This window comes from Lates calcarifer, linkage group LG20, assembly GCF_001640805.2.
Source record: "Lates calcarifer isolate ASB-BC8 linkage group LG20, TLL_Latcal_v3, whole genome shotgun sequence".
In the NCBI taxonomy this organism is placed as follows: Eukaryota; Metazoa; Chordata; class Actinopteri; family Centropomidae; genus Lates; species Lates calcarifer.
Genome location: NC_066852.1, coordinates 9,282,901 through 9,305,958, shown reverse-complemented (window position 1 = coordinate 9,305,958; position 23,058 = coordinate 9,282,901). Strand labels below are relative to the sequence as shown.

General features: G+C 39.7%; 2 protein-coding genes across 3 annotated transcripts; both read right to left on the bottom strand.

The window, feature by feature from the left end:
- Nucleotides 1–1,705: 1,705 nt before the first annotated feature.
- rom1a (retinal outer segment membrane protein 1a) lies at nucleotides 1,706–5,753 on the bottom strand. Its single transcript, XM_018691118.2, has 4 exons — nucleotides 5,604–5,753; nucleotides 3,275–3,705; nucleotides 2,921–3,167; nucleotides 1,706–2,625 (listed from the first exon to the last, which is right to left on the bottom strand). Exons 1-4 carry the CDS (start codon nucleotides 5,751–5,753, stop codon nucleotides 2,407–2,409), a joined length of 1,047 nt encoding a protein of 348 aa, XP_018546634.1. The 3' UTR covers nucleotides 1,706–2,406.
- Nucleotides 5,754–18,272: 12,519 nt separating this feature from the next.
- On the bottom strand, nucleotides 18,273–22,812 carry zfpl1 (zinc finger protein-like 1). 2 transcript variants are annotated; one of them, XM_018692586.2, is made up of 8 exons: nucleotides 22,648–22,812; nucleotides 20,806–20,918; nucleotides 20,594–20,705; nucleotides 20,236–20,429; nucleotides 20,010–20,088; nucleotides 19,624–19,815; nucleotides 19,377–19,500; nucleotides 18,273–19,229 (listed from the first exon to the last, which is right to left on the bottom strand). In XM_018692586.2, the coding sequence occupies exons 2-8, from the start codon at nucleotides 20,905–20,907 to the stop codon at nucleotides 19,043–19,045; spliced, it is 990 nt and encodes a 329-aa protein (XP_018548102.1). In that variant the 5' UTR covers nucleotides 20,908–20,918; nucleotides 22,648–22,812; the 3' UTR covers nucleotides 18,273–19,042. The 2 variants fall into 2 exon arrangements, with proteins under 2 accessions (XP_018548102.1, XP_018548103.1); XM_018692587.2 differs by having other exon boundaries at nucleotides 20,806–20,913; nucleotides 22,648–22,809.
- Nucleotides 22,813–23,058: the final 246 nt, after the last annotated feature.

Genomic DNA, 23,058 nt, shown 5'->3' with positions numbered 1-23,058 from the left:
CAAACATTATAAGTTTGACACATAAGTTTCAAACAAGAGTAACGAATTACTTATATAATACCATATGCTATATAAGCAAATTTTGTGATGGAAATATTGGACATTAGTGGTGAGCCTGAACATTTACGTTTCACCAAAAGACAAAAGGCATGGCGTGTATAACAGCAATTAGTAACAAATCCAGGATTCCAATCATGCAGCGTAAATACAAACAATGTTCTTACTTAAGTGAAATTGTGCATTTAACTTAACTTATACTAGTCTTTTAATTTTACTTGCTTAAACTGAATTTTCTTTACTTTTTGCCCACACGCTTGTTTCATTTTATACTGTCTTAAGTAATAGATAGATAGATAGATAGATAGATAGATGGATAGATGGTTAGTACCATCACTCCAATATGAGCATGAGGACTAGTAGCGGTGACATGACTGTTGTCTGCCTGAGCTCTATCTTCTTCACTTTCATTCCCTTAGATTGCTGTGTTGAATTAGGTGCATTTTATTCTAAAGTAAACAATGCTTTGACACTGTATGTTAATGACTTAACTGAACTCATGTCAACTTTAGTGAAGTTGACTACATAACGACACATTAAGTTCAGGGTATTGAGGATTTCAAGTGATTCCCACTTGTTTTGGCAGAATATATTGATGTGACTCATGGTCATAGAGTTGTAACAGCTTGATTAAATTTGATTATACTGAGACACATTAAGTGCTCACATCTAATAAAATACTTCTTTTTTTTTTTAAAAAGTACAGCTTATTCAATTAACACATATTCATTCTAAACCCAACTTGACACAGAAAAATTCCCAAGGTGATCACTTTCCTAATTTTTTAAAGAAAACTTCTAAACTATAAACTTATTTGTATTTACAGTGCAATGCTGTGTCTTATTGAGATATACAACCAGCCTCTTTTGCATTAACAATACATGTGAAGCCTCTCACAGCTGTATTAGTGATACGACATCCAAATATGTTAAACTTGTGTTGTTTTCACATCAGTTTTCAAAATCACTCAACATACAGTCATGTTTTTAAAAGGGCTTTTAATAAAGCATTGACATGGATTGACATTACAAATAGATTTCAGAGATTAACCAAATCATATATTTCTGATAATAAAGAGAGTGCAAAATTTTATATTCAATTCACCACCTGGAGGGAAGATGGGGGAGGGGGGTTGTATTTATGTGTACAGTTATTTTCCTTTTGTGTAGTTATAACGAAAATTTCTTAATCAAAGGTCCAATAAGACACAGATAACAACCTCTTCACACTGTATCTGAATTTGAAAAAGTTAAATCTCAGTTTGATCAATCTCAATATTATTATTTTCTTCAGTATTTCGACTTTTATAAGCAGACAAAGCCTTTGCATAGTTTACTCTGCATCTTACATCCACCTGACGCAGGTGTCTAACTGCAAGGGCAGCAGGCTAAGTATTAACAAATTGGATTAACAGCTTTAACAAAGGTGACAGAACAGAGGACACACTTGATGGCTTTCAGTGCATTACTGACACTGATCAGTCTTCTTAATCCTATTCCTTTCACTAGCAGGGAGAAGAGAGGCAGGGAGAAAGTAGCAACTTGGAGCACCAGTTATGGAGGGTGACATATGAAGAATTACAATATCCAAATGTATTGTATTTACATTAGAAAAAAGAGGAATAAGTGACTCCACTCCATAAGGCAATTAGTAAATTCAAACTTTAATGAGTCATCTGTTATGTCATTTTCCTGTTGTGCAGCAGAGCATTATGCCTCATGTCTCTCTACAGTCAGCTTTACATCTTTTTTTTATAAGGACCAAAAATCCTTTTTGTACCCAGTCTCATGAATTTCTGTTCACCCAGTAACTGATTGATGATTGTTTTATTCCTTCTGATACAGACAAGTATCATAAGAATTAAATTAGGAATGCACATCACATTCAAAAGCAGTGAACTGATTTTGTGTATTTGTGGAGCTGTAAACAAGTGTAACAATAAAGGGTTTATTATTCATGTAAATGACAGAAAAAAATATATATATATAACTTTAAAAAAAAGAGTGATTGAGCAGATTATTCATTTTAAGGAGTACTTTGAGAAGTATCTCAAAAATGGTACAAATCATTTTCTGTGGTTTTCTGTGGGAATCTTCTTTGGTATTATACAGTATGCTTAACAGAGAGGGTTTCAGTTCAGCACATGAAATTTGAATGGGCAAGTACAGTGGTACTGGAAACATTTACTTTATATGCGATTGTCATCTGACAATAAAAAATACTATCCCTAAATCTGAGAAATTCATAGAAATCTGTGTTTTTCGAGTTCTCTTTTCAAATCTAAATGATCGTTCACGGGTCGCCCTCTCTGTGTAAAAATTATTTACATGTGTGTACATCATGTGCTGTTTAGGTGGCAGCTGGGGTAGCTGAGGCAGCTGCAGGAGTGCCCTCCTCCACCTGGTTCGTTAGCAGGAGGAACTTCAGCACAGGGTCGATGTACTCCATGATGGTGTCCTTCACGCTCTTCTCCAGCAGGTACCCTTCTGTCTCAATTTCTGTGTTTTCCTTCCCTGCCACTGCCTCCATCGAAGTCTGCAGGAGCCGCAAGCTTACCAGCACAGAACCCTGGGAAGGAGGAAGGTGGGTAAATGGGGAACCGAGTTAGATGTAGAGCAGGGTCCATAACAGACCATTATCATGGCTTCAGAGGGACTAGCGGTCATGACATGTTTGAATCACACAGCTGCAGAAATTGCATTTTTGTCACATGACTCAATGTTAAATGTAGTTTAATTTAATAACCTCTTTACAATTGTATCAAACCCTGAAAAAACAATTTTATGCCTTGACCAACCACCAACAATCTCAGCACAGCCATCTCTGTCATTGTGGGACCACTGTGGTTATTCTCATGGCATACCTGTAAGATGAAGACTGACAGCACTCCACCCCCAATGGTGTTCATCAGACCCATGTAGTAGTTGACCAGGGCCTCTCTGCAGCCTCGGAGGTAGATGTTGAGCTCCTCAGTCTGATATTCGTAGTTATAGTGAGCTGAGTTGTTGGTGAGCTGATACTGGATGCACGGCCGTGGAGAGCTGGGGTTGCAGCAGCTGAATGGGACACCATCTAACAAGTAACGGCCGTCCACATTGCTCTTGATTCGGCTAAGGAAACAAAGGAAACATGTATCAGTACTGTAGTTAGATACACTCCTTTTTCCAGACATATTCACTGGTGTGAAACACACTCCCACCACTTTTCCACAACTTACTCTTTCACTTCCTTTGAGCTGAAATCAAGGTAGCGGTTGCTGATCCACTGGACCTCAAACCAGTCTCTGAAGTCATTGTTTCCACAGCACTGAAACTCCATCTGCAGGCGATCGATGTTCTGTTTCTGGAAGCAGCGGCCTGGGGTGTCTGTGTCCTTGTAGAAGCGGATGCCGTTCCTCAAGCCAACCTTCAGAGAGGACTCCAGACTGCCCTTCATTGCATAGCTCATGATGACACCCAGCAGCATGAGGGAAGTGAAGAAACAAGAGACGGCAAAGTAGGGCTTCAAGAAGTTCTTCCAGCGAGGAAATCGCCCAGCATCCAGGGCATCCTGACAGATCTTTGAGGAAAAGTAGTTGATCCCCAAAGAGGCCAGACCAACTATCATGAGGGTGTTGGGCACAATATGTATGTCTGTGTTATCCATCACCTGTGAGTAGGTCACACAGAGATATAAACAATATAAGTTACAACTGTTTGAAAAAAAAAAAAATCTAAATGTAAGTTGTTAAAAATGATGGACAATCTTTCAACATATGAACATATGCTGTACACTGTACAAAATCCTATTTATTGTTTAACATACATTTTTTTTAAACATAATTCTTTTGGAATGGTAAAATATTCAGACTTAAGATACCATGCTTGTTTCAATGGCTGCAATTTTAAATGTAGATGGAAATAAATATTTGGCCTCATTTTATATACATCGTGTGTGTGTGTGTGTGTTCTCTTGTATTTTAAAAGCCCTTTATTTAAAATGTCCTAAATGCACATATGATATTTTTTGTTCTCAGCTTTACAGTCAGTCACACATACTCATAATTAAGAACATGCCAGTTTAATCAGAGTCTATTGAACAGACTATTGGGCCTTAAGTTTGTTTAAGCTACAGTCACTGAGGAGAGTGAAAACCAAGTACATAAACCAGAAGATATGCAAACACAGTTAACCCTGTTAAATGTGCCATTGCTTTGTGAGGGTATAGTGTATGTGTGATTTTGTATTGTGCGCATATGTGTTTTTAGGTTCTAGTTCTTGTATTTGAACAATTGCAGAACTGAAAAAGATAACATGGATTGATGGCTATATATTCAACAGGAAATGAGTAAGCTCCTGAAACAGGATGTGCAGTGTTCTCAGCTGATTAATGCAGAGATTCTCTGCACGAGCCAGAAATGTGGAAACTCACAGACAAGATGAGAATTAAAGTGATTGATTTTAGTGGAAAGCAAATCTGACATCTCAGTTTTAAGAAGAGAATATCTGAATAAGCCCATGAACTATGTTTTTACACTTTGTGTGTGTGTGTGTGTGTGTGTGTGTGTGTGTGTGACATCCAGTGACACTGATGACATCAATTTTACTTCGGAGTAAAATGATATGTGAACTAATAAACACTGTGGCATAACATGATAACATTGTTATAAGCCTCATAAATTCTGCAGTTTATTTATTTATTGCATATGTCTCTCATTTTGTTTTTTTATTTCCATTCATAATGTGCACATGTACAGCGTGTAAACGGAGAACTGTCATAAGCCCAGCTACGAAAGGATTTAACTGTCAAAAGGTCAAAACAACCTTTCTTTCTCAAAAATTCTTCATAATTTCAAAAGATATTTAGATACTTTTACAAATACCAGAAACAGTGTAAAAGATGAGTGAAGATGATGCCTGTGAAGCTGAAAATAATTAAATTATGCAAACATTTTCAGTGTGAGAATCATATACATCCAAATAAGATAGAAGCTGTTGTAGTTTTGTTAATAAAGCAAAGTTGTGATGACAGGCTTCAAATGTGTGGATTAGGATGATCAGGACTGACAGAGCCTGGTTTATCAAATGATGAGTCAGGATCTAAAGTGGGTCACAGGTGTATCTATCGCTCACTGGTTGCCAACCAACAAGGACATTTCTTTCCTGCTATCAGATATTTATTCTTTCAGGAAACTTTAAATCGATTTTAAAGCAGGATAGGCACAGATGGTATTTGTCTGGTGCACTCGATGTTATTCATGTAAATCACTACATTAATGTGTCATCACTTACACTGTCCCTGGATTTTTTTTAAAGATATTTACAGCAGAATTTCTAATCATTATTAGCAGTTTATGTGTTGTCTGTTTTCTCTGTATGAGCAAAATTGGACCACACACCACTTTACAGTCTCTATTACACTGAGGAATATCATTACATGTACAGCAACATAAAATAGTATTAGTAATTACAGTCACTGTAATTGAAATGTAAAAAAAAAATTAACAACAAAATGTTTGAGGTATAAACTAAGCCTCAAAGTCCTAGCATTTAAGTTTTAAAAAGTACCTCTGCCCTCCTGCGGAGCTCCGTCTTTAGGATGCACCCCAGGGTGAAGGTTATGGCCCCAGCCACTGTGGCACACCAGGAGAGGATCCACAGTCCCTGGGCTAGCTTCACCCTTTTTTGAAAGGGGAACTTCATCTTCATCACGACCATGTTTGCAGAGAAGCGCCCTGAGTCTTACCGGGGGAATAGGGGAAGGAAAGCGACAAGGTGACGAGGGACGATGCTGTGCTTTGTCTGCGGGAGAGGAGCAGAGGTCAGAGGCAGGAATCCACAGGCTCAGAGACAAAGATGACAAAACTGAAACACAACACTGAATATGGAAAATAGACTAGTAGCAACAGCACAAGTACAATTAAAAACACTGATAATAACTTTGTGAGAAAAAAAATGCTTTTTCAAAAGTTAGTACAAAATCCTTTGAGATTACAGTTTGTATATAAGAGTTTATATCCCAACTGGTGCATCTCCAACTAAACAGATATTAGTTTATCAAAGTTCACCTTATTTGTCTCCCCAGAAAGTGCTGAAAAAAGTCCAGTTATTGCCACCGACCACTGTGTACCTCCCAGTGTGCCACACAGTGGATTTGGCACACTGGATTTGGTAAACCTGGATGCTGGGAGAGTCTTACCTCTAATGCCTACCTATCCTATTAAACTGGTCTGTGAATCCAGGCCATTGTCTGCTTAGCACTCATCATGCATACAGAGGGACATGAATGACAAACCAAATTGAACCTGACAGGGAGATGGATATTCTCATGATGCATTAACTGTGGAATACATATCCTCATTACACCACATCAAATGCACACATACAGTGGAATGAATGTGAGATTAAAAGATATTTAGATGATACATGTATTTCAACAAATACTGAATTTTACACTTACACATACCAGAATTATTTATTTTTATTATTTATTATTAGTTTCCCATTTCTGGTTGAACGTTGAATTAAAAAAAACAACTCTAATGTCTATGGTCAGTAAATTACATTTTCATTAAGGAAGTGTTCTCTTCAGCCATGGCAGAAAGAAATGTGTTGTGGCAGAGAGAAAAAGTGTTGATTAGCTTATAATGCTCATGAGGAGCTCAGAGGGATAAATATAACTCTCTCTTGGTGCCACATGGTAACCATAAGATTGGGTTGTCTGCAGAAGTTTAAAAAGTTTCAGGCAGAACCAAAACAGCAGAAATAATTTGGTACAAGGTTTCCTTTTTATACAAAACCACAAGTGGATACAAGAGCCATCATTTCATCCATCTTTGAAATTATAGATCCTAAAATCAAAGCTAAGCCCAGTAGTAAGGGAGATTTCCACTGCTAAAAGGTTCAGATTCAGTAAGCGATGATGAAAATACATTCAGTTTACTTCATAGATTAATTGATAAAGATGTGTTTGTACATGTATTGAACTCCTCTAACTGTAAGGTCATTCCAAATCACTGTTGCTAGCCAGTGATTCTAACCACCCAAGTAGAACAAAGTATAGTCAGTCTATGTGGTACTTCTAAACTACATTTTATTGTGATTTAAATTTGATTGTGATCTGGGTTAGTAACACAAACATATTGTAAGCATTCTGTAGTATGGAGAGAGTTAAATTTGTATTGTATTTGTACATTTCTATAAACAAGACTAAAACCCTACAGCCATGCTAGCTGATGTGAGGCTGTGCATAGAACAGCTTTCCTATGACAATGTTAACGTACTGATGGTTAGCAGATATGATGTTCACCATATTCACCATCTTATTTGTGTGTTAGCATGCAAGCATCTGCTAATTAGCACTAAATGAAAAGTACAGCTGAGGCTGATGGGAAGTCAGTTTTGCAGGTATTTGGTCATAAACAACAAATTAGAACTTTGACCTGATGATGGTGCTAGATGAAAGGTCAGCGGATCACCAGAGTTGTTGGAATTCATCATAGTTTTTGAGACATTTTCTTTACCACAAATGGTCAACTTCCTAGTGGCACTAAAGTCAGGGGATCCTCATCCTCTTAACACCACAAACTTCTGTAAAATTTCTTTCATGCACTTGTTCAGTCTGTGCCACAGTGTCATCAACAAAGCCACTGCTAACTTAACTAACTACTAAATACATTTTCAGTTTAAAAAATATGCTGACGCAGGGGGCAATGTACACATCACATCAACTATTATTTTTATTATTTCTCCAAATCTATAAATGTATGTGTTGAAGATTGACTGTGAAACAGCAGTAAGTGAGTCCACTGCTCTGAAACCTGACCCACTACAATCAGTTACCACCTTGAAATAAAACAAATGTAGACAGTTGAAATGATGTCTGATTGGTTTATTAGATGTTACATGGGTAGAGTTACAAGGATGATATTTACACAAACTTGTAAAATTTGTTCATTTGCAAGCATTTCTTTTGGCAGGCTAAATATTGTAACCAGAGGAAAAACATGTATTACACAGAGACTGGACAATACTTGTGCATATACACTTACAGTATTTAAAGCTATATAAGTATACATTGTGGTATATAGCACTAACCTACTGAGACTTTTAAACTGGAAAACACTGGGTTAAAACTGGTTTTAACAACTTGCTCAAAATTTGTGTGTAGAGCATTAGACAATACCATCATTAATTCTGGCAACCTACACAAGACGCACACATCATATGAATAAATAATGTTTCATGCAGTAAAACAAAACAAAACAATAACTAGAATTTTTTCATTTTTTCAGCAGAGGTGAAAGAACAGGAAAGAAAATGCTTCTATCTGCATCTATACAACAAAAATACACATTTGTATTGTATCATTAAAATGTCCAAATCTAAGCTGTAGAGGTGGTTTCAAGGTACAGAAAAATATTTTTTATTTCTAAATACATATATAATACATCTGACTTTAATGCCACTTTGCAGATGTTGGTTGTATTAATAAACACTTTTTAAAAAATAATAGATTTGGTTTAACATGAGAGTGTGTGTTGAATATATGGAATATGAAGGGAGCTCAGTGTGCTGTCTGAGGAGTGTTAGCAGGAGAGAAGCTCTCAAGGTAAATTCTTCTCATACCACAACTACTTTAAATTAGTGAGTCACTGGGTTGTTGAACTTTCTCTGTTAAATAGAGATCACAGTAAATGATGATTTCAGATCCAGGAGACAGCGACTCATGTTACTGTCACAGCTGTGTTCGCTCCCCTTTCAGCACCTCATCTGGTATCCCTCCTGTCCAGCCGTGCACCTTATCCCTGCCCTGATCTTTTCCTTCACTGGACTGTGATTCACATAGGAAGTGGTTGAGCATCTGCTCAGCTGACTGCAGGCTGGTCAGGCTGCTATCTGCTTCTGACATCCTGCTTTCTATCTGCCTCCCAACAGCTGCCTCCCTATCGTTGTTTGTTCTCCAGTGATGAATGATCTCATTATCTAAATCCTCAATAGCTTCGTCTGCTGGGTGGTGGAGGTCCATCATGGCCTCTGTGCCTCTTAGCTCCTTTTGCATGTGATGGCGTGCCAGAGGAATTTCCTCAAGGCTAGCTGACCGGATCAGGATGGAAGAGCCAAGGTTTGGACTTGAGGCGATCCTGTAATTGCCCTCACCTGTCATGCCATCAGACATCTTGAAGCTAGAGGGGCAGGTGTTGGTGTGAGGTGCCTGTAAAATCTCATCGTGGATAGTGAACTGGAGATGAGGTATCTGCCGCGGTCGTGGAGAGCGTCGCCTAACAGTTTCCTCGCCCCCTGACTCACTGTCTTTGTCCACATCTCCTTCCTGGTGTCTCCATGTTTGACTTCTGTTTGATCCCGTCAGTATAAATCGTGGGGTCTCCTCTCCCATCTCTGACCAGTCAGATTCCTCCTCCTCAGGAACTGACCCCAGAGACTGCTCCTGCCCACCAGCTTTAGCCTTTCCATAGTTATGGCTGTCCATGAACTGAGCCGGAGGGGGAGTGATGGGGAGAACCACCTGATTAATGGCATCATCTGTCTCAAAATGGAGATCGGTTTTGTGTGGGACTGATGTTGCCTACAGTGAGTAGACGTTACAAAGTGATCAGTTTGTTGATTAAATGATACACAGTCAAAGAAGAGGTTTTTGTATGAATAAAAGAAAATACTAATGCTGAATGCTGTAGGTGCTCAATTTCACAGAGACGTGTTTATATGTCATCTGTATAACTTAGTCTGTCAATTCTTGCCCATAGCAGCGAACAGAAATCATAAGCAATACCATATTATGTCTGGTTTCTCTAGTATTCCTCTCATGCATTTGAATGTGTTTGTGCAGCTACTGTCCACCCAGAACTCAAAGATCTTACACTGAATGTTTCCACACTGTTAGCGAATCTTGCATCAGCGAGCTGCTCCGTTAGCGCTGAAATACGGTGGCTCAACCTCTCACGTTCTCCTTCCATATTCTGAGCCTGACACAGAGGAAGGACGGAAGAACAGTTATCACAGAACTCTCAGTAACTTTGGGACTTGGCCCCTTAAAACAATCTTAATAATTCAGTAGAAAAGGGCTCCTACATGTGTCAAAAGTTGTTTCTATGTATTCGTGTTCATGTTTTAAAAACTAAGGAATTGATGTTTTTGAAGGTTATGTGCAAGAAATGTAGAAATACCAACAATCTCACCACTGACTGAAGCTTTTGCTGTAGAAGATTATTGGTCTGCTGTGTGGAGGAGCAGTTATCATGTAGTCTAAAATAAGACATAGACACAGAGAGAGAGAGAGAGAGAGAGAAAGAGACATTCAACAAAAGTGTAGTATATTGCATTGTGCACACAATAACTCACACTTTATGACATTAGATAACAAGGTGTATGTAGGTGATGAGTTGCAACTATCATCGTAAATCTAGAGGTGCATCTTTTACCTCTTAAACCTCTCTGTGAGGTTGCTAAGCTCCATACGTGTCCTCTGAAGCTCTGCCTCCAAAAGCTTTTGGCTGCTCATGAATTCCTCTCCTAAACACTCCATCCTCACTGCTGTGTTCAGCAAGCTTTGATGCAGACCTTCATTCTTCTCCTGCAGTATCCTACCGGGATGGATGCACACAAAGATAAAGTGAGACAATGTACTCAAGAAGCTTTTGATGCATTTATTTAATGGCAAATTTCTTTATTCCTCATAAAAGATTCTCATTACTTTGGATGTAAAACAGGTCACAGTTTTCTATGATATTGACATCCAAAGTTGTTTTGAGCCACTCAGTCACAGTGTCACTGTCATGGCTGTGACGTGGACAATGACTTCACCAGTTAATATAACCCACAACGTTACATCACACTTACATGATTCTACCCAGCTCATGCGCCTTTTCCTGTATCAGAGAAAATAAAATTACTTTGACAAGAAAATGACAGAAATACTATTTATGATGCACAACAGATTAAATAAAAAGAAACAGCTAAAAAATGAAAGAAGGACAAAGAGCATTATTTAGAATATCAGCTTGATAAGCATTAGTTTGTGCATAATTACTAATCTATTGTTCTGTAATAACTAATCTATTGTCCACAGTGACATGCACACTGGTGCCCAAATCAATAGGCAAACAAATGAGTGGAACGTTATTGCATAACCTGCTAATCAAGCATGTAAAACACAGGCTGCTGACCTGCCAATAATTTCTTAATAAACACACTGTGATGGGGGATTTTATAAAAAAGAGTAGAGTCTTGAAAAGTAGTGCCATACTTTATGTGATGATGGGCCAGTGAAACTTGTCTGTTCCTCGTCCTGGCTGGAGGGGCTGCTAGTATTCCTGGGTGAATCTGCCTTGCTGGAAAGAGACTCTGACTTCCTGTGTGAAGGTGGACTATCAGCAGAATGGCCTTTTAAATGTGTGTGGTGGTCATCATGGTCATTGTGGTCAAGGTCATTGTTTTTGGAGTGGGATTGGTTGGGATGTGATTCAGGGTGATGTCCTTGGTGATGGCTTGTATTATTATAATCTCCATGGTGATGCTGATGGCCTGGACTGTGGTAGTCTCCATGGTGATGGTGATGAGATTCACTGTGGTGGTCTCCATGGTGATGTTGATGCGATTCACTGTGGTGGTCTCCATGGTGATGCTGGTGGCCTGGACTGTGGTGGTCTCCATGGTGATGCTGATGGCCTGTACTGTGGTGGTCTCCATGGTGATGGTGATGCGATTCACTGTGGTGGTCTCCATGGTGATGATGCGATTCACTGTGGTGGTCTCCATGGTGATGCTGATGGCTTGGACTGTGGTGGTCTCCATGGTGATGCTGATGGCTTGGACTGTGGTGTCCATGGTGATGTTCATGCGATTCACTGTGGTGGTCTCCATGGTGATGATGCGATTCACTGTGGTGGTCTCCATGGTGATGCTGGTGGCCTGGACTGTGGTGGTCTCCATGGTGATGCTGATGGCCTGGACTGTGGTGGTCTCCATGGTGATGCTGATGGCTTGGACTGTGGTGGTCTCCATGGTGATGCTGATGGCTTGGACTGTGGTGGTCTCCATGGTGATGTTCATGCGATTCACTGTGGTGGTCTCCATGGTGATGCTGATGGCCTGAACTGTGGTGGTCTCCATGGTGATGCTGATGGCCTGGACTGTGGTGGTCTCCATGGTGATGTTGATGCGATTCACTGTGGTGGTCTCCAAGGTGATGATGATGGCCTGAACTGTGGTGGTCTCCATGGTGATGTTGATGCGATTCACTGTGGTGGTCTCCAAGGTGATGCTGATGGCCTGAACTGTGGTGGTCTCCATGGTGATGTTGATGCGATTCACTGTGGTGGTCTCCATGGTGATGCTGATGGCCTGAACTGTGGTGGTCTCCATGGTGATGCTGATGGCCTGAACTGTGGTGGTCTCCACGGTGATGATGATGGCCAGAGCTGTGATGCTGAGCAAGGCCATGGTTGTCTCTGTGGTGATGGTGATGTGGTGAGTTGTGATGGTCTCTATGGTGATGAGGACGTGTTGGGCTGTGATGATCTCCATGGTCACTGGATAGGCTGTGGTGTCGGTGTTGATGCGGTGTGGAAGGGCGTTCAGTGTTTGGGTGGTTGGTATGGTGGTGGTGGCCTGATCTGTGAAAGTCTCCATGATAATGTGTTGGGGTGTGGTGACCTTCATGATGATGACTTGGGTTGTGGGGATCTCCATGGTGATGATGATGAGTTGTGACATGGTCATCTCCATGGTGATGAGCATAGCTATGGTGGTCTCCATGGTGCTGGTGATGAGCACAGCCATGGTGGTCTCCATGGTGATGGTGATGAGTTGCACTGTGGTGCTCTCCATGGTGGTGAGTTGGGCTGTAGCGGTCTCCATGGTGATGGGACGTGCTGTGGTGGCCTCTGTGGTGCTGAGACGTGTTGTGGTGGTCACCGTGGTGATAAGTGGGGCTATGGTGATTTCCATGATGATGATGATGGTGGTATCCATGGTGATGGTGATGACTTGTATTGTGGTGATCTCTGTGATGATGCTGATGACTTGGGCTGTGGCAGTCTTCATGGTGCTGATGATGGTGACTAGAAGTGTGGTCTCCTTGGTGAAGGTGGTGGTGGTGCTTATAAGAAGGTGAGCGGGAGCGACATGGAGGAGTTTGAGACCATGAGTGACGTCTTTTCAAACAGCTAATATCAGTGCAGCTTCTGGGCTTGTGACACATGTGATGAGGTGAGTCTTCAGAATGACGACTGTGGTGGTGGTGGAATGATCTAGAGTGAGAGAGCCGAGTAGAGCGCTTGCTGGTACTGGAGTACTTGCTGGAGCTAACTGAGTCTGCACTGGCAGGCCGACTCCTCTGCTGACTGTGTCTGTCAGTGCTGCTGTCTGCCTTACTGGATCTAACAGAGGCCTGCCATGGACTGCATGGTCTTTGAGCGTCAGTAACACCAAGAGTGGTGAGTCTCATCGGGCTAAGCACCTGCCGGGTGATCTCATTGAGGAAGGCAGAGAACTTCATTTTTTCTTTCATTAAATTCTTCTTGGCTTCACTCGTCCTCCTTTCTTGTTCATTTTCATCTTCATTTCCATGGCCTTCTCTTTCTTTGGGTCTAGTGAGAGCCTCCATTGATTTGGATTTGCGGAAACTTCCATAATTTCCTGATCCTCTTGTAATCCTCTGTGTGTTCTTAATGGTGTTTCGTGTGGGGCTACTGTGAGAGGACTTGCTTTTCTCCCGTTTCTGTTTGGCAGAGGTCGTGTTTTGATGACCTCTTCTGTCTATCAAAGGGGTTGTGTCGTCTCCTTCCTTAAAGTACCCGTGTTTCTGGGAAATGTCAGTGCAGGACTGTGAATGCTGAGGCTTCTTAAGTGTATATCTATCTAAACGCTCACTGCTGTTCTCAGAGGACAGGCTAGAGGACGAGGAAGATGTTGAAGAAGAGGAAGAGAAGGAAGATGAGGACGAGGAAGGGGAGGAGGAGGAGGAAGAGGAGGAGGAGGAGGAGGAAGAAGAGGAGGAGGAAGAGGAGGAAGAGGAACCAGTTGAGGAACCAGTTGAGGAGGTTCCTGAGAGAGAAACATGGTGATGATTTTGCTTGTGATGGTGATGGTGAGAGTGAGAATGATGAGTCTTGTCATTATCAAAGGGATGTTGATGGTCAGGGCGATGATCACTAAAAATGCTGTCCTCTGCTGTTGACTGGGTACTGTTCCAAACAGGAAACATGGGTGTTAAAGTCACACTAGATACTCTTCCACTTTAATCCTTTTATACATATATTCAAAATTAAACAGCTTTTATGAATGAAAGAGGCGTGTAAACATAGTTAATAAAATTGCTAGACTTACTCTTGGCTACAGTTGTCATCTGACTGATGTAGCTTTTGCTGGTAGTGGTGATGACGGTGGCCTTGATTTTGGTGATGGTGCTTCATTTGTTTTGAGTTAGCAGTCCTTCCACTCTTGTGGTCTTTTTCTTGATGGTCACACATTTCAGAATTATTACCTTTGATGCCACAGTTGTCCTGATGGAAATGTTTCACCATCAGCTGAGAGGCAGCCTCAGAAACTGGCACAATATTGATCCCTGAGAAAATATTTTCCTTCTTTACAAATTTGCTACATAACTCAGTCTTCCATGACCATTACACTCTCTTATCCATTTACAAAATTTGCAGAAAAATAGAAACATGGAAATATCTAAATTCATTTTCTTATTGTTGTAAATCAGAGAAAATATGGTAATGATGAAAATGTAATCACTTATTATACGATTCATTACTTCTTTATAAACCTATACTGGTTTACTACAGCAGTAACATGGTTGCTGATCAGTTTTATGTGCAACATTTCTGATCTGGACATGACCCCTATGACAATTTATTGTAAAACATAATTAATGCAACATGCTGTAAAAAGGCAAATGTTTAAAAATACTTATAATTACAAGAAACATGTTCAGAGCAAGTTTTAGCAGTATAATGCCAATCATTTCTAGTACAGAGACACATCAGATATTTATCTTTAACATATCTACAATACAGCCAACATCTGTACTTACGTTTTCAAAGAAGTCCTGGGAATGACACAGGCAGAGGTGTTCATTGACGCTTTGTATCAGAAACACAGTGAGTCTCTGTGTGTGTGATGCACCGTATAATTGAACTGGGAAGCACATGTGAAACACTCACAATCACACATCAATATATACTCCTGTGCCATCCAATGACAGGGTGGTCAGCTGTTGTACGCAGTTACTTTGAACTGTGTTAAACTCTGCTGTATACTGCCCTGTATATGATGGCATGTTCCAACATTGAATGAGTAACATATTGTGCTGTAATTAAATTCGCTACAAATAGATGATCAGTGCATACTTCTTGTGGCTTGCTTGTTGCACATAATTAATTAATTAATTAATTAAAATCAGTTTTAATTAAATGACTAATTACACATGATTAAAAATTTTAAAAGGCTTTCTTTTCTGGGATCTTTGGATAATGCAACAATGATTACAGACATAATTTTAGTGTTTTGTTTGGTAAACCACTCGAAAATATGCAATCCATGCTCAACGGCTATGAGCTGACTCACTGTACCAAATGTCAGAGGTAAACTCTATATAACTTGAGGGATGGTAGTGTGTGTGGGAAGAAGATATCACCCACTAGGTTCTTGTATTATTTATGTTTTTAGAATATTCACAAAACACTCTCCCAGTTCTCATAAAATATATTACTGCTTTCTTTATGTGAAAATATTCCCATGACGAGGCTGAGCTAAGAACCATAATACTTTGAAAAACTAAATCATTCCAGATGTGAAAAGTTCATCTCAAAGGTAATTGTTTCTCCTGTGTTTGCCATCATGAGTACAGGGCAAAGGTACAACAAAACTGCTGCTTACAGTGGGCACATAAACTACAAAGTGGCAAGTTATTGATCAGGTTGTCCCTATTATGTCAGTGCAGTGGGAAATCTAATAACTCAAAGTTACTGAGAAATAATTGAACTCCAATAGAGTGACAAAGGCAATTACATACCATAAGACATCATGATGTTATATTAAACCGCTCATAACTGAAACCATTTTATCTGTCAAGAAATATATCAGACGATACAAACCACAGATTTGTGGTGTATGCAAGTGCCAGATCTGTCATCCTCATTGTAATTTGGCATCGTGTATAATATTCATTGCCGCCGGCAGCTTTCCCTGCATCAATGTAACATGGCTCAGATCCACTGACAATCAATGGCAAACCTACACTGCTGTGACTGTTTGCCAGACACAATGGAAAGTCAGAGGAGGCAACTAACACTCACATGCAAGCGCGTGATGTATTGGGGAATATTTATAGTACCTAATATCTACACTTATTACAAGCATTCCTAAGGACAGCATGTGACAAAGTTACATCACACAAGATCACACAAAACCATCATATGGCAGGCCCAATAATGAATGCAGCAGGGTCTATGCTGAAACACTGCCAGACTCCTGGTATACCATTACATACATACTTAATAATGAATGCATTTTCACATGCAACTACTGGAGCTAACAGAGTCAGCTTTTAGTAAAATGACTTTAAACTTGTGAAGAGGAAATATTACCTTCACATGTATTTGTAGTTGTTAATATAAGCTCTGTTTCAGTTGAATGAAAACTACCAACATAGCATCACTCACTGAATGTTTGACCACATGTAGGCTTGCTCCAGCCAATTGCAATACCTGAACGATATGTTGTAATGATGAGATTTTTGAATAGATCAGCATGGGGCCATCCCTACTTTAGCGCATCATACCTGCAGTGCAGTGCAGTTTCTTTGTGCCACAAATAATAATGCTATATTATAAAAAGAAGGCAGAAAACACAAAGAGAAAAAAATAAGGGGCAATGGGTGAAGTTTAAAATGACTCTGAATAAAAACACAAACAAAACATTTAAAGCTCATCCACAAGAAAAGTAAAAAAAAAAAAAAAAAAAAAGAGCTAACCCCTGCATGATGAGTATTATGCAACAAGATATTTCTAATAGGCTCCAAATTTAAAGCCACAACTATTCAACTAATAATCTTATATGACAGTACAATATATAGCTATTAAGTCCAAACTGAAAATATTGAAATCAGTGTCGTTGACATAGGAGTGTGGAATCAGACTGGGTACTGCAGCCCTTCAAAGCCGCTGACATAGCAGAGATAGTTCTGTCCTGTCACCAACTCTCACAGATTAGTGAAGAGGTCCTGAGCTGGATGGACCACCAGGGGGAGTGACGTGCAAAATATTTGCAGAGTTATGTCATGGCTGAACACCACAGTGAGTCCATTCATTGGCTTTAACTGAGGAGCAGGTCTAACTGCTCTTTCTCGGAGTCTGAGTAAAAGTACACAGTGTTCAGCACAAGGTTGGAGTGTCTTATATCCACCTTCTCCTTCCTTTCTTTTTATAGTCCATTCTTTTGCGCAAGAGCTGTTAAATATCTGGGATACAACAATATGACATTATGCAACATTTATTTTAATGACAACTTTTTAAACTGCAAATAGGAACAAAACAAACAAGGACTTGACACAACTTGGTTGTTATAAAACTAATCCCATGATGACACTTATTTTCGTTGTTCAGTATGTTAACAGGGATTGAGACCGCTGTCAGTCACATATATAAACAAACGCTGTGAATCCATGAACTTATATTTACAGCAAGATGGTTTGAGCTTAAAGCATCAGGGTGAAACCTTTACTTTCACCTGAGACCAGTTGAAATAAGGTACAAACTGCATTGTTTCTGAAACTTGTTTTATTAGACAGAAATATATGTAGTGTCTTGCCACAGTGAAATACTGAGTGTAAATGACTTGTAAATGACTTACTTGGTGCTACCTTTCTAGTTCTCTTTGTGTGATTTTGAAAAATGTCATAAATGTTGTCATTTGAGTGCAGATTTTGCTTTGAAAAGGAGTGCAACAATTTACTGTGAAAGCATTCATATGCTGTTTACAAGCAGCAGCTGCTTTGTAAGAACTGGGAAATGAAAATAACAAATTTGTTTGAACTACTGCACCCAAATGTGAAATAGTAATATAGATTGTTTTACAGTTTATAACTTAGTATTATTAATTCTCACTGAAGCTGTATAACATAACTGACATCTCAGAAATCCTTCAGTCTTCATTTTGTACAGCATTAGATGATGGTCACGATTCATGTAGTTGAGAAATATTAAAATAATGAAACTCTGCAGTATTCCCATTTAATAGACAGTCAAAAACATTGGGGAAATGTACATACAGTGTGTATGGCAAATCTAAAAGCAATGTACTCAATTCCAGAAATAATGCAAACACCCATAAATAGTTACATATTAATCCTGTGTGGGTGAATTTGATTCCAGTTGTGAGGCCATCTCTCCTCTAAAAGGAGAAATCCACAAGGCCACTCAATTCAAATCAGGAAGTGGAATCAGTTTATAACTTTGTAAACGTTACTTAACGTTTCATTGCTGATTATATACATTCTGACATTTCTACCAGCAAAAGATGTTCTTCCAACATCTACAGTGTTTATTTAGTTTCTACTGCACTTGAAAAATTAACATATAAAGATCATCAGTAAATGTTAGCTGGAATTGTAAATATAAATACTGCCCCTCTTTGTCAACAGCTATTCAAATCAACAATTACTGGATCCTTTGTCTATATGCTTTGGGGCCTTGGTCATGTCTGGAGTCTGCAGGTTGCTTTGCTGGGATCGCAGGAGACCTCCTGAATGTTGTGAGATATTTTCATGGTCTGTGAAGGACTTGTTTTTAATGCCTGATATTAATGAATGGAGCCGGGGATTGCCTCCATTCTAAAGAGGTGCAGCATCACTCTCCCATTCGAGCTGGGTAAATGGCACTCTCTACTGGGCTAACCATGTATTGGAAAGTCCCATTTCACCTCGTTCTACACAGGCTTATGTTGTGTAACACAGAAAGAGAAGAAGGAATCAATGCTTGTCATCAGTTTTTCCCCACACGAATGTTAGGGTTAAGAAGAGGATCCAGATTTGGGTCTGAGCCAGCCGAGGCACGTCCGAGTTTAGCCATGATGATTATCAATGTAAAGAATCCGAGAACTCCGACCAGAAGGAGCATGAAGACCCTCTGTTTCCAGGTCAGTGATGTCCGCTTTCCACCTGTGCGGTTCCTGAAAAGATTAATAAATATATAATAAAAATTAATAAATATGTAATAAAATATGTATTTATTTATTTTTCAATCGGGAGATCACAAAAGGATTCACAACAAGTTATTCCTGGTGCCAAATAACAGAGCTCCAGTTCATGATACTAACTTTAGAATCTGAGCAAACCAACTCAACGCTGGCCGTCGCCGGTACTTGTCGTCATCAAAGTCGATCTGTGTGACAGAGCTGTGACCACCGTCCCGTGTGTCATAAAGCTTTCTTGGAGATGATGCTGCAGAGTAACAGCAAACAGTCTCATTAATCTTTCAACACAGTGGCCAAAACACAAATGTCAAATGTTTAGTAGGTGACAAGAGAGCAGAGAGCTGACTCAGAGGGCTTGTGAATTCCTTACCAGAGTGTATTGTAATTGTGTCACAGGTGGTGGCAGTAGTGAAGTTGATCACAGAGTGCTCCTGCATATTTGGATCCCCATTTTTACGAGGTCCTCCAAGGTCTTCTTGTGCTGGAGGTGAGATTGAGTTTGGTGGTGGGTTGAGGCTGCTGTTATAGGAGTGGCTGGGGTAAATGTTACTTTGTTCCTGTGCTGTGGAAACAAACAAACAAAAAAGACAAATTAATAAAGATTAAAAAAAGACAAGTTTAATTATCTGATGTTGCACAATGTGCATATTAAGCTTTCACTATCAACTGAACCTCTTAAATATTGCTGTCACTAATGTATACACAGTCACTACTGAATATTGAGATATTTACTAAAAAGGAGACATTGAGGCTCACCATCAAATGCTGACCAGTCAGTATAATCAGTGATATCATTAGCTGTGCTCTCCTCAAGGACTCCAACAGGCTCTTCAATCTGTCAGCCAAAGATCACATTCACTTTGTAAATACAACCAGAGTCACAATTCTGAAAGTGTATTTTCTTCTCAATTTTCAGGAGGAAAAGAAAGTTTGATGGTTGTGAGATCTCCAAGGAAGGGATTTAACTACAACAGGCCCTTACCAGTGGCAGCCCTAAACCAGCTCTGGCCCAGTTAACAGATGACAGCTGTTCTTTCAGCACGTCAGCAATTGGGCTGGCCAGGTTAGAGGGGGGAAACACTGGCCCCTGACAGGTGGGACATTGGTATCCCGCTGGAGCCGTATGGAGAGGCAGCCGAGATGCCAAGTTATTAAGACAGGACCAGTGGAACACATCTGTAGGTGGCAAAAACAGTCTCAAGTCACAGTAACAGGGATGGGACATCAATATGTTTTTCTTTTCATTCAGGTGAACTGCTCCTTTAAACAGGGATTTGCTTAAACACAGGTGACTATGTTTTCCTGTAAGTGTATAATAAGTAGAAACTTGATAATCTTACCATAGCAGACCAGTCGGACAGTGTCTTGGGAAATCAGCGGAGTATTGCACAGAGCACAGTTGGGGTTGTAGTCGCTGTCCTGAAGCCACTGCAGATATGACTGCACTATACACTGAAGGGCAGCAAGTGAAAACACAGGATTTTAATGTGATCACAATGTGATGCAAGTTTTGCACAAATGCACATAATGTGACACTTGTTCACCCACTGACCTTGTTGTGGTTGGAGACGAGGCAGTGCTCGCACACATTTACACGATGTTCGAAGCAGAATAAATTGGTCACCTTTCTCTTCGGGCACTTGCAAAGACCCATAGCCACCTGTGCTGTTTGGATGACAAATAAACAACTGCAGGTTTGTTATGAACATAAACAAAAACAACACCAGTTCTCATTGTTCCTTATATTACAGGCCGCCCTCTGTTTTAGCATGAGCAGAAGCTGGAAGCAAAAGAATGTGTCTTCATTACTAGAGAAAGCATGTGACACTAAAAGGTTTGCACTGAATCAATTTATCTTGAGGCTAAACTTCTCTTGAATACAGACTTCAGCAACATAATAGAGACAAATATTGACATAACATTATCCCTTCCTCTTTTCCTTTTCCTGACAGCCTGAAATTTCCCCATACACACTGGCTATTGACATATTTTAGCTTAAGAGCTTTAGCTTAAAAATATGAGGAAATGTCTCATTGTGATGAAGAACCTTGCTTTGCCTGTTAATTGATTTACTGTATATGTAGCCAAATATAGACATTCTTGTCTGGATTTTTTGCCTGTTCACAGTTGCTTCATTGATTTTTCCAAAGGACCTTGATATATGTCAGTATCTCCAAGGTTTTTGGCCATCATGATACAGTACGACCTTATTATACTTCCAAGCAAGCAAGCAGTATTGAGCCTGATACTGATTTGGCATCTCACACTGATTAAATATCTTAAGATAAATTTCAGCAAACAGCAGGGAAGTTGCATTAAAACATATGAGCAATTGTTTTTGATAGAATGTCACAGGACAACCAGAAACAGCTATAAGCTGCTGCTGATAAGATAAAATACAAATGAGATGCTTAATCAAAACACACAGATTAAATCTAATTAAATTAATGATATAAAAAAAAAAAACAAATTAGATTTTTTAGTGGTCTTCTGTCAAGCTAAATGATTGTCTCTACAAACAAATAAAACTGTGTCGGCAGTTTCACTTAGAGCTTCACTTAGATTAATAGAAAATATGGGTGTTTGGAGCAAACATTTCAACATGAAATGCTTTTTTCTAACTTTGCAATTCCAGGTCAGAGCTTTGCAGGCAGACCCTGCACAAAGCTGTCCCTCAATTACTGTTGTTTGTTTTTAGGATCTTTCTCAGTGAATTTAGTGTCTCAGGCATTTACATACCTGAATAGCTGGCTGGGAGCGACACAAACACCTACTGACATGTTTGTACCTCCGACTCAAATGTTATTAAGTGTCTTTTTCTTAGGTTTAAGTTCAGGTTTGGAGAAAAATAATTAGAAAGGTCCTTTTATTTATACATTACTATTTATCATATCTACCTTGCTAATGATACCCTCATGGAGGGGACAGTCCAAAATGAGGGTGGTGATATACTTCTAGTATATTATATTACATTAGAACTACAATTTTCCCAGTCAAATCATTGTCATACCATGGATATCGACAGGGCTTTGAGTTAACATGCCATTTATTTTATTCATAGCTGTTATCAATGGCACCCAGCCCTAAAGGCTACTCATATGCTCTGCTGACGTGATTTGTACCTCTTCAACTGCACATAACGCGTGATTTTAGCGAAATTAACACAGGTTGAACGTATCAGGAGGTCATGAGTCTATTTTCATCTTTCACCACCAACTACTACATCTTGTCAATACAAACATCTTTCGACAGCTTCATCCCAACATTTATCTGAGCTAACATTAGCTGCTATCTTAGCTGGAAGTTACCAGGTGAGGTGACGTTGGCGAGGTAACCTAGCTAGCTGTTGGAGTTCAGGAAGTACCAACGCAAATGATACATGACTACACGTTACCTGTCACATAGACTTTAATCAAGTCCCGTTCGTTTCAGGTATTGTGGGGCTGTCATTTAAGCTTCCTTGTCAGATTCCCAGGGAAGGCGGCTCCACAAGCTGTCATCGGTAAAGTTGACTGCAGCTAGCTGGTTCCTTCCTCTCTCTGTTTATGTGCCACGTCTCTTCCGCTCCGCGTCTTCCTGTAACAACACAAAAGCTGTAGTCTGCCATCTGCCGAGCCGGAGGGTGTGTGCATGTAGACTCAACGCAATTATAGGCCATTTGCAGTATACAGTATATTGAGTAGTAAGTGCCCAGCTCTGGTGTGCCATGGGTGCTACCCTCTATTATTTATATACATTAAATGTTCATTTCTCACTTTGTATTGTTTCACAAAACATCTTGTCTTTCTCATCCTTAGACATAGAA

Bases quoted from the DNA above. Each gene is read 5' to 3' on its own strand.
- rom1a (XM_018691118.2), bottom strand. From the start codon at position 5,753: ATGGTCGTGATGAAGATGAAGTTCCCCTTTCAAAAAAGGGTGAAGCTA. The intron at 3,706-5,603 runs GTACTTTTTAAA...ACCTACTCACAG, and splicing joins AGCTCCGCAGGAGGGCAGAG to GTGATGGATAACACAGACAT. The intron at 3,168-3,274 runs GTAAGTTGTGGA...TTGTTTCCTTAG, and splicing joins AGCTCAAAGGAAGTGAAAGA to CCGAATCAAGAGCAATGTGG.
- zfpl1 (XM_018692586.2), bottom strand. From the start codon at position 20,907: ATGGGTCTTTGCAAGTGCCCGAAGAGAAAGGTGACCAATTTATTCTGC. The intron at 19,816-20,009 runs GTGAGCCTCAAT...TTGTTTCCACAG, and splicing joins TGACTGGTCAGCATTTGATG to CACAGGAACAAAGTAACATT. The intron at 19,230-19,376 runs GTTAGTATCATG...TAATCTTTTCAG, and splicing joins TGGTTTGCTCAGATTCTAAA to GAACCGCACAGGTGGAAAGC.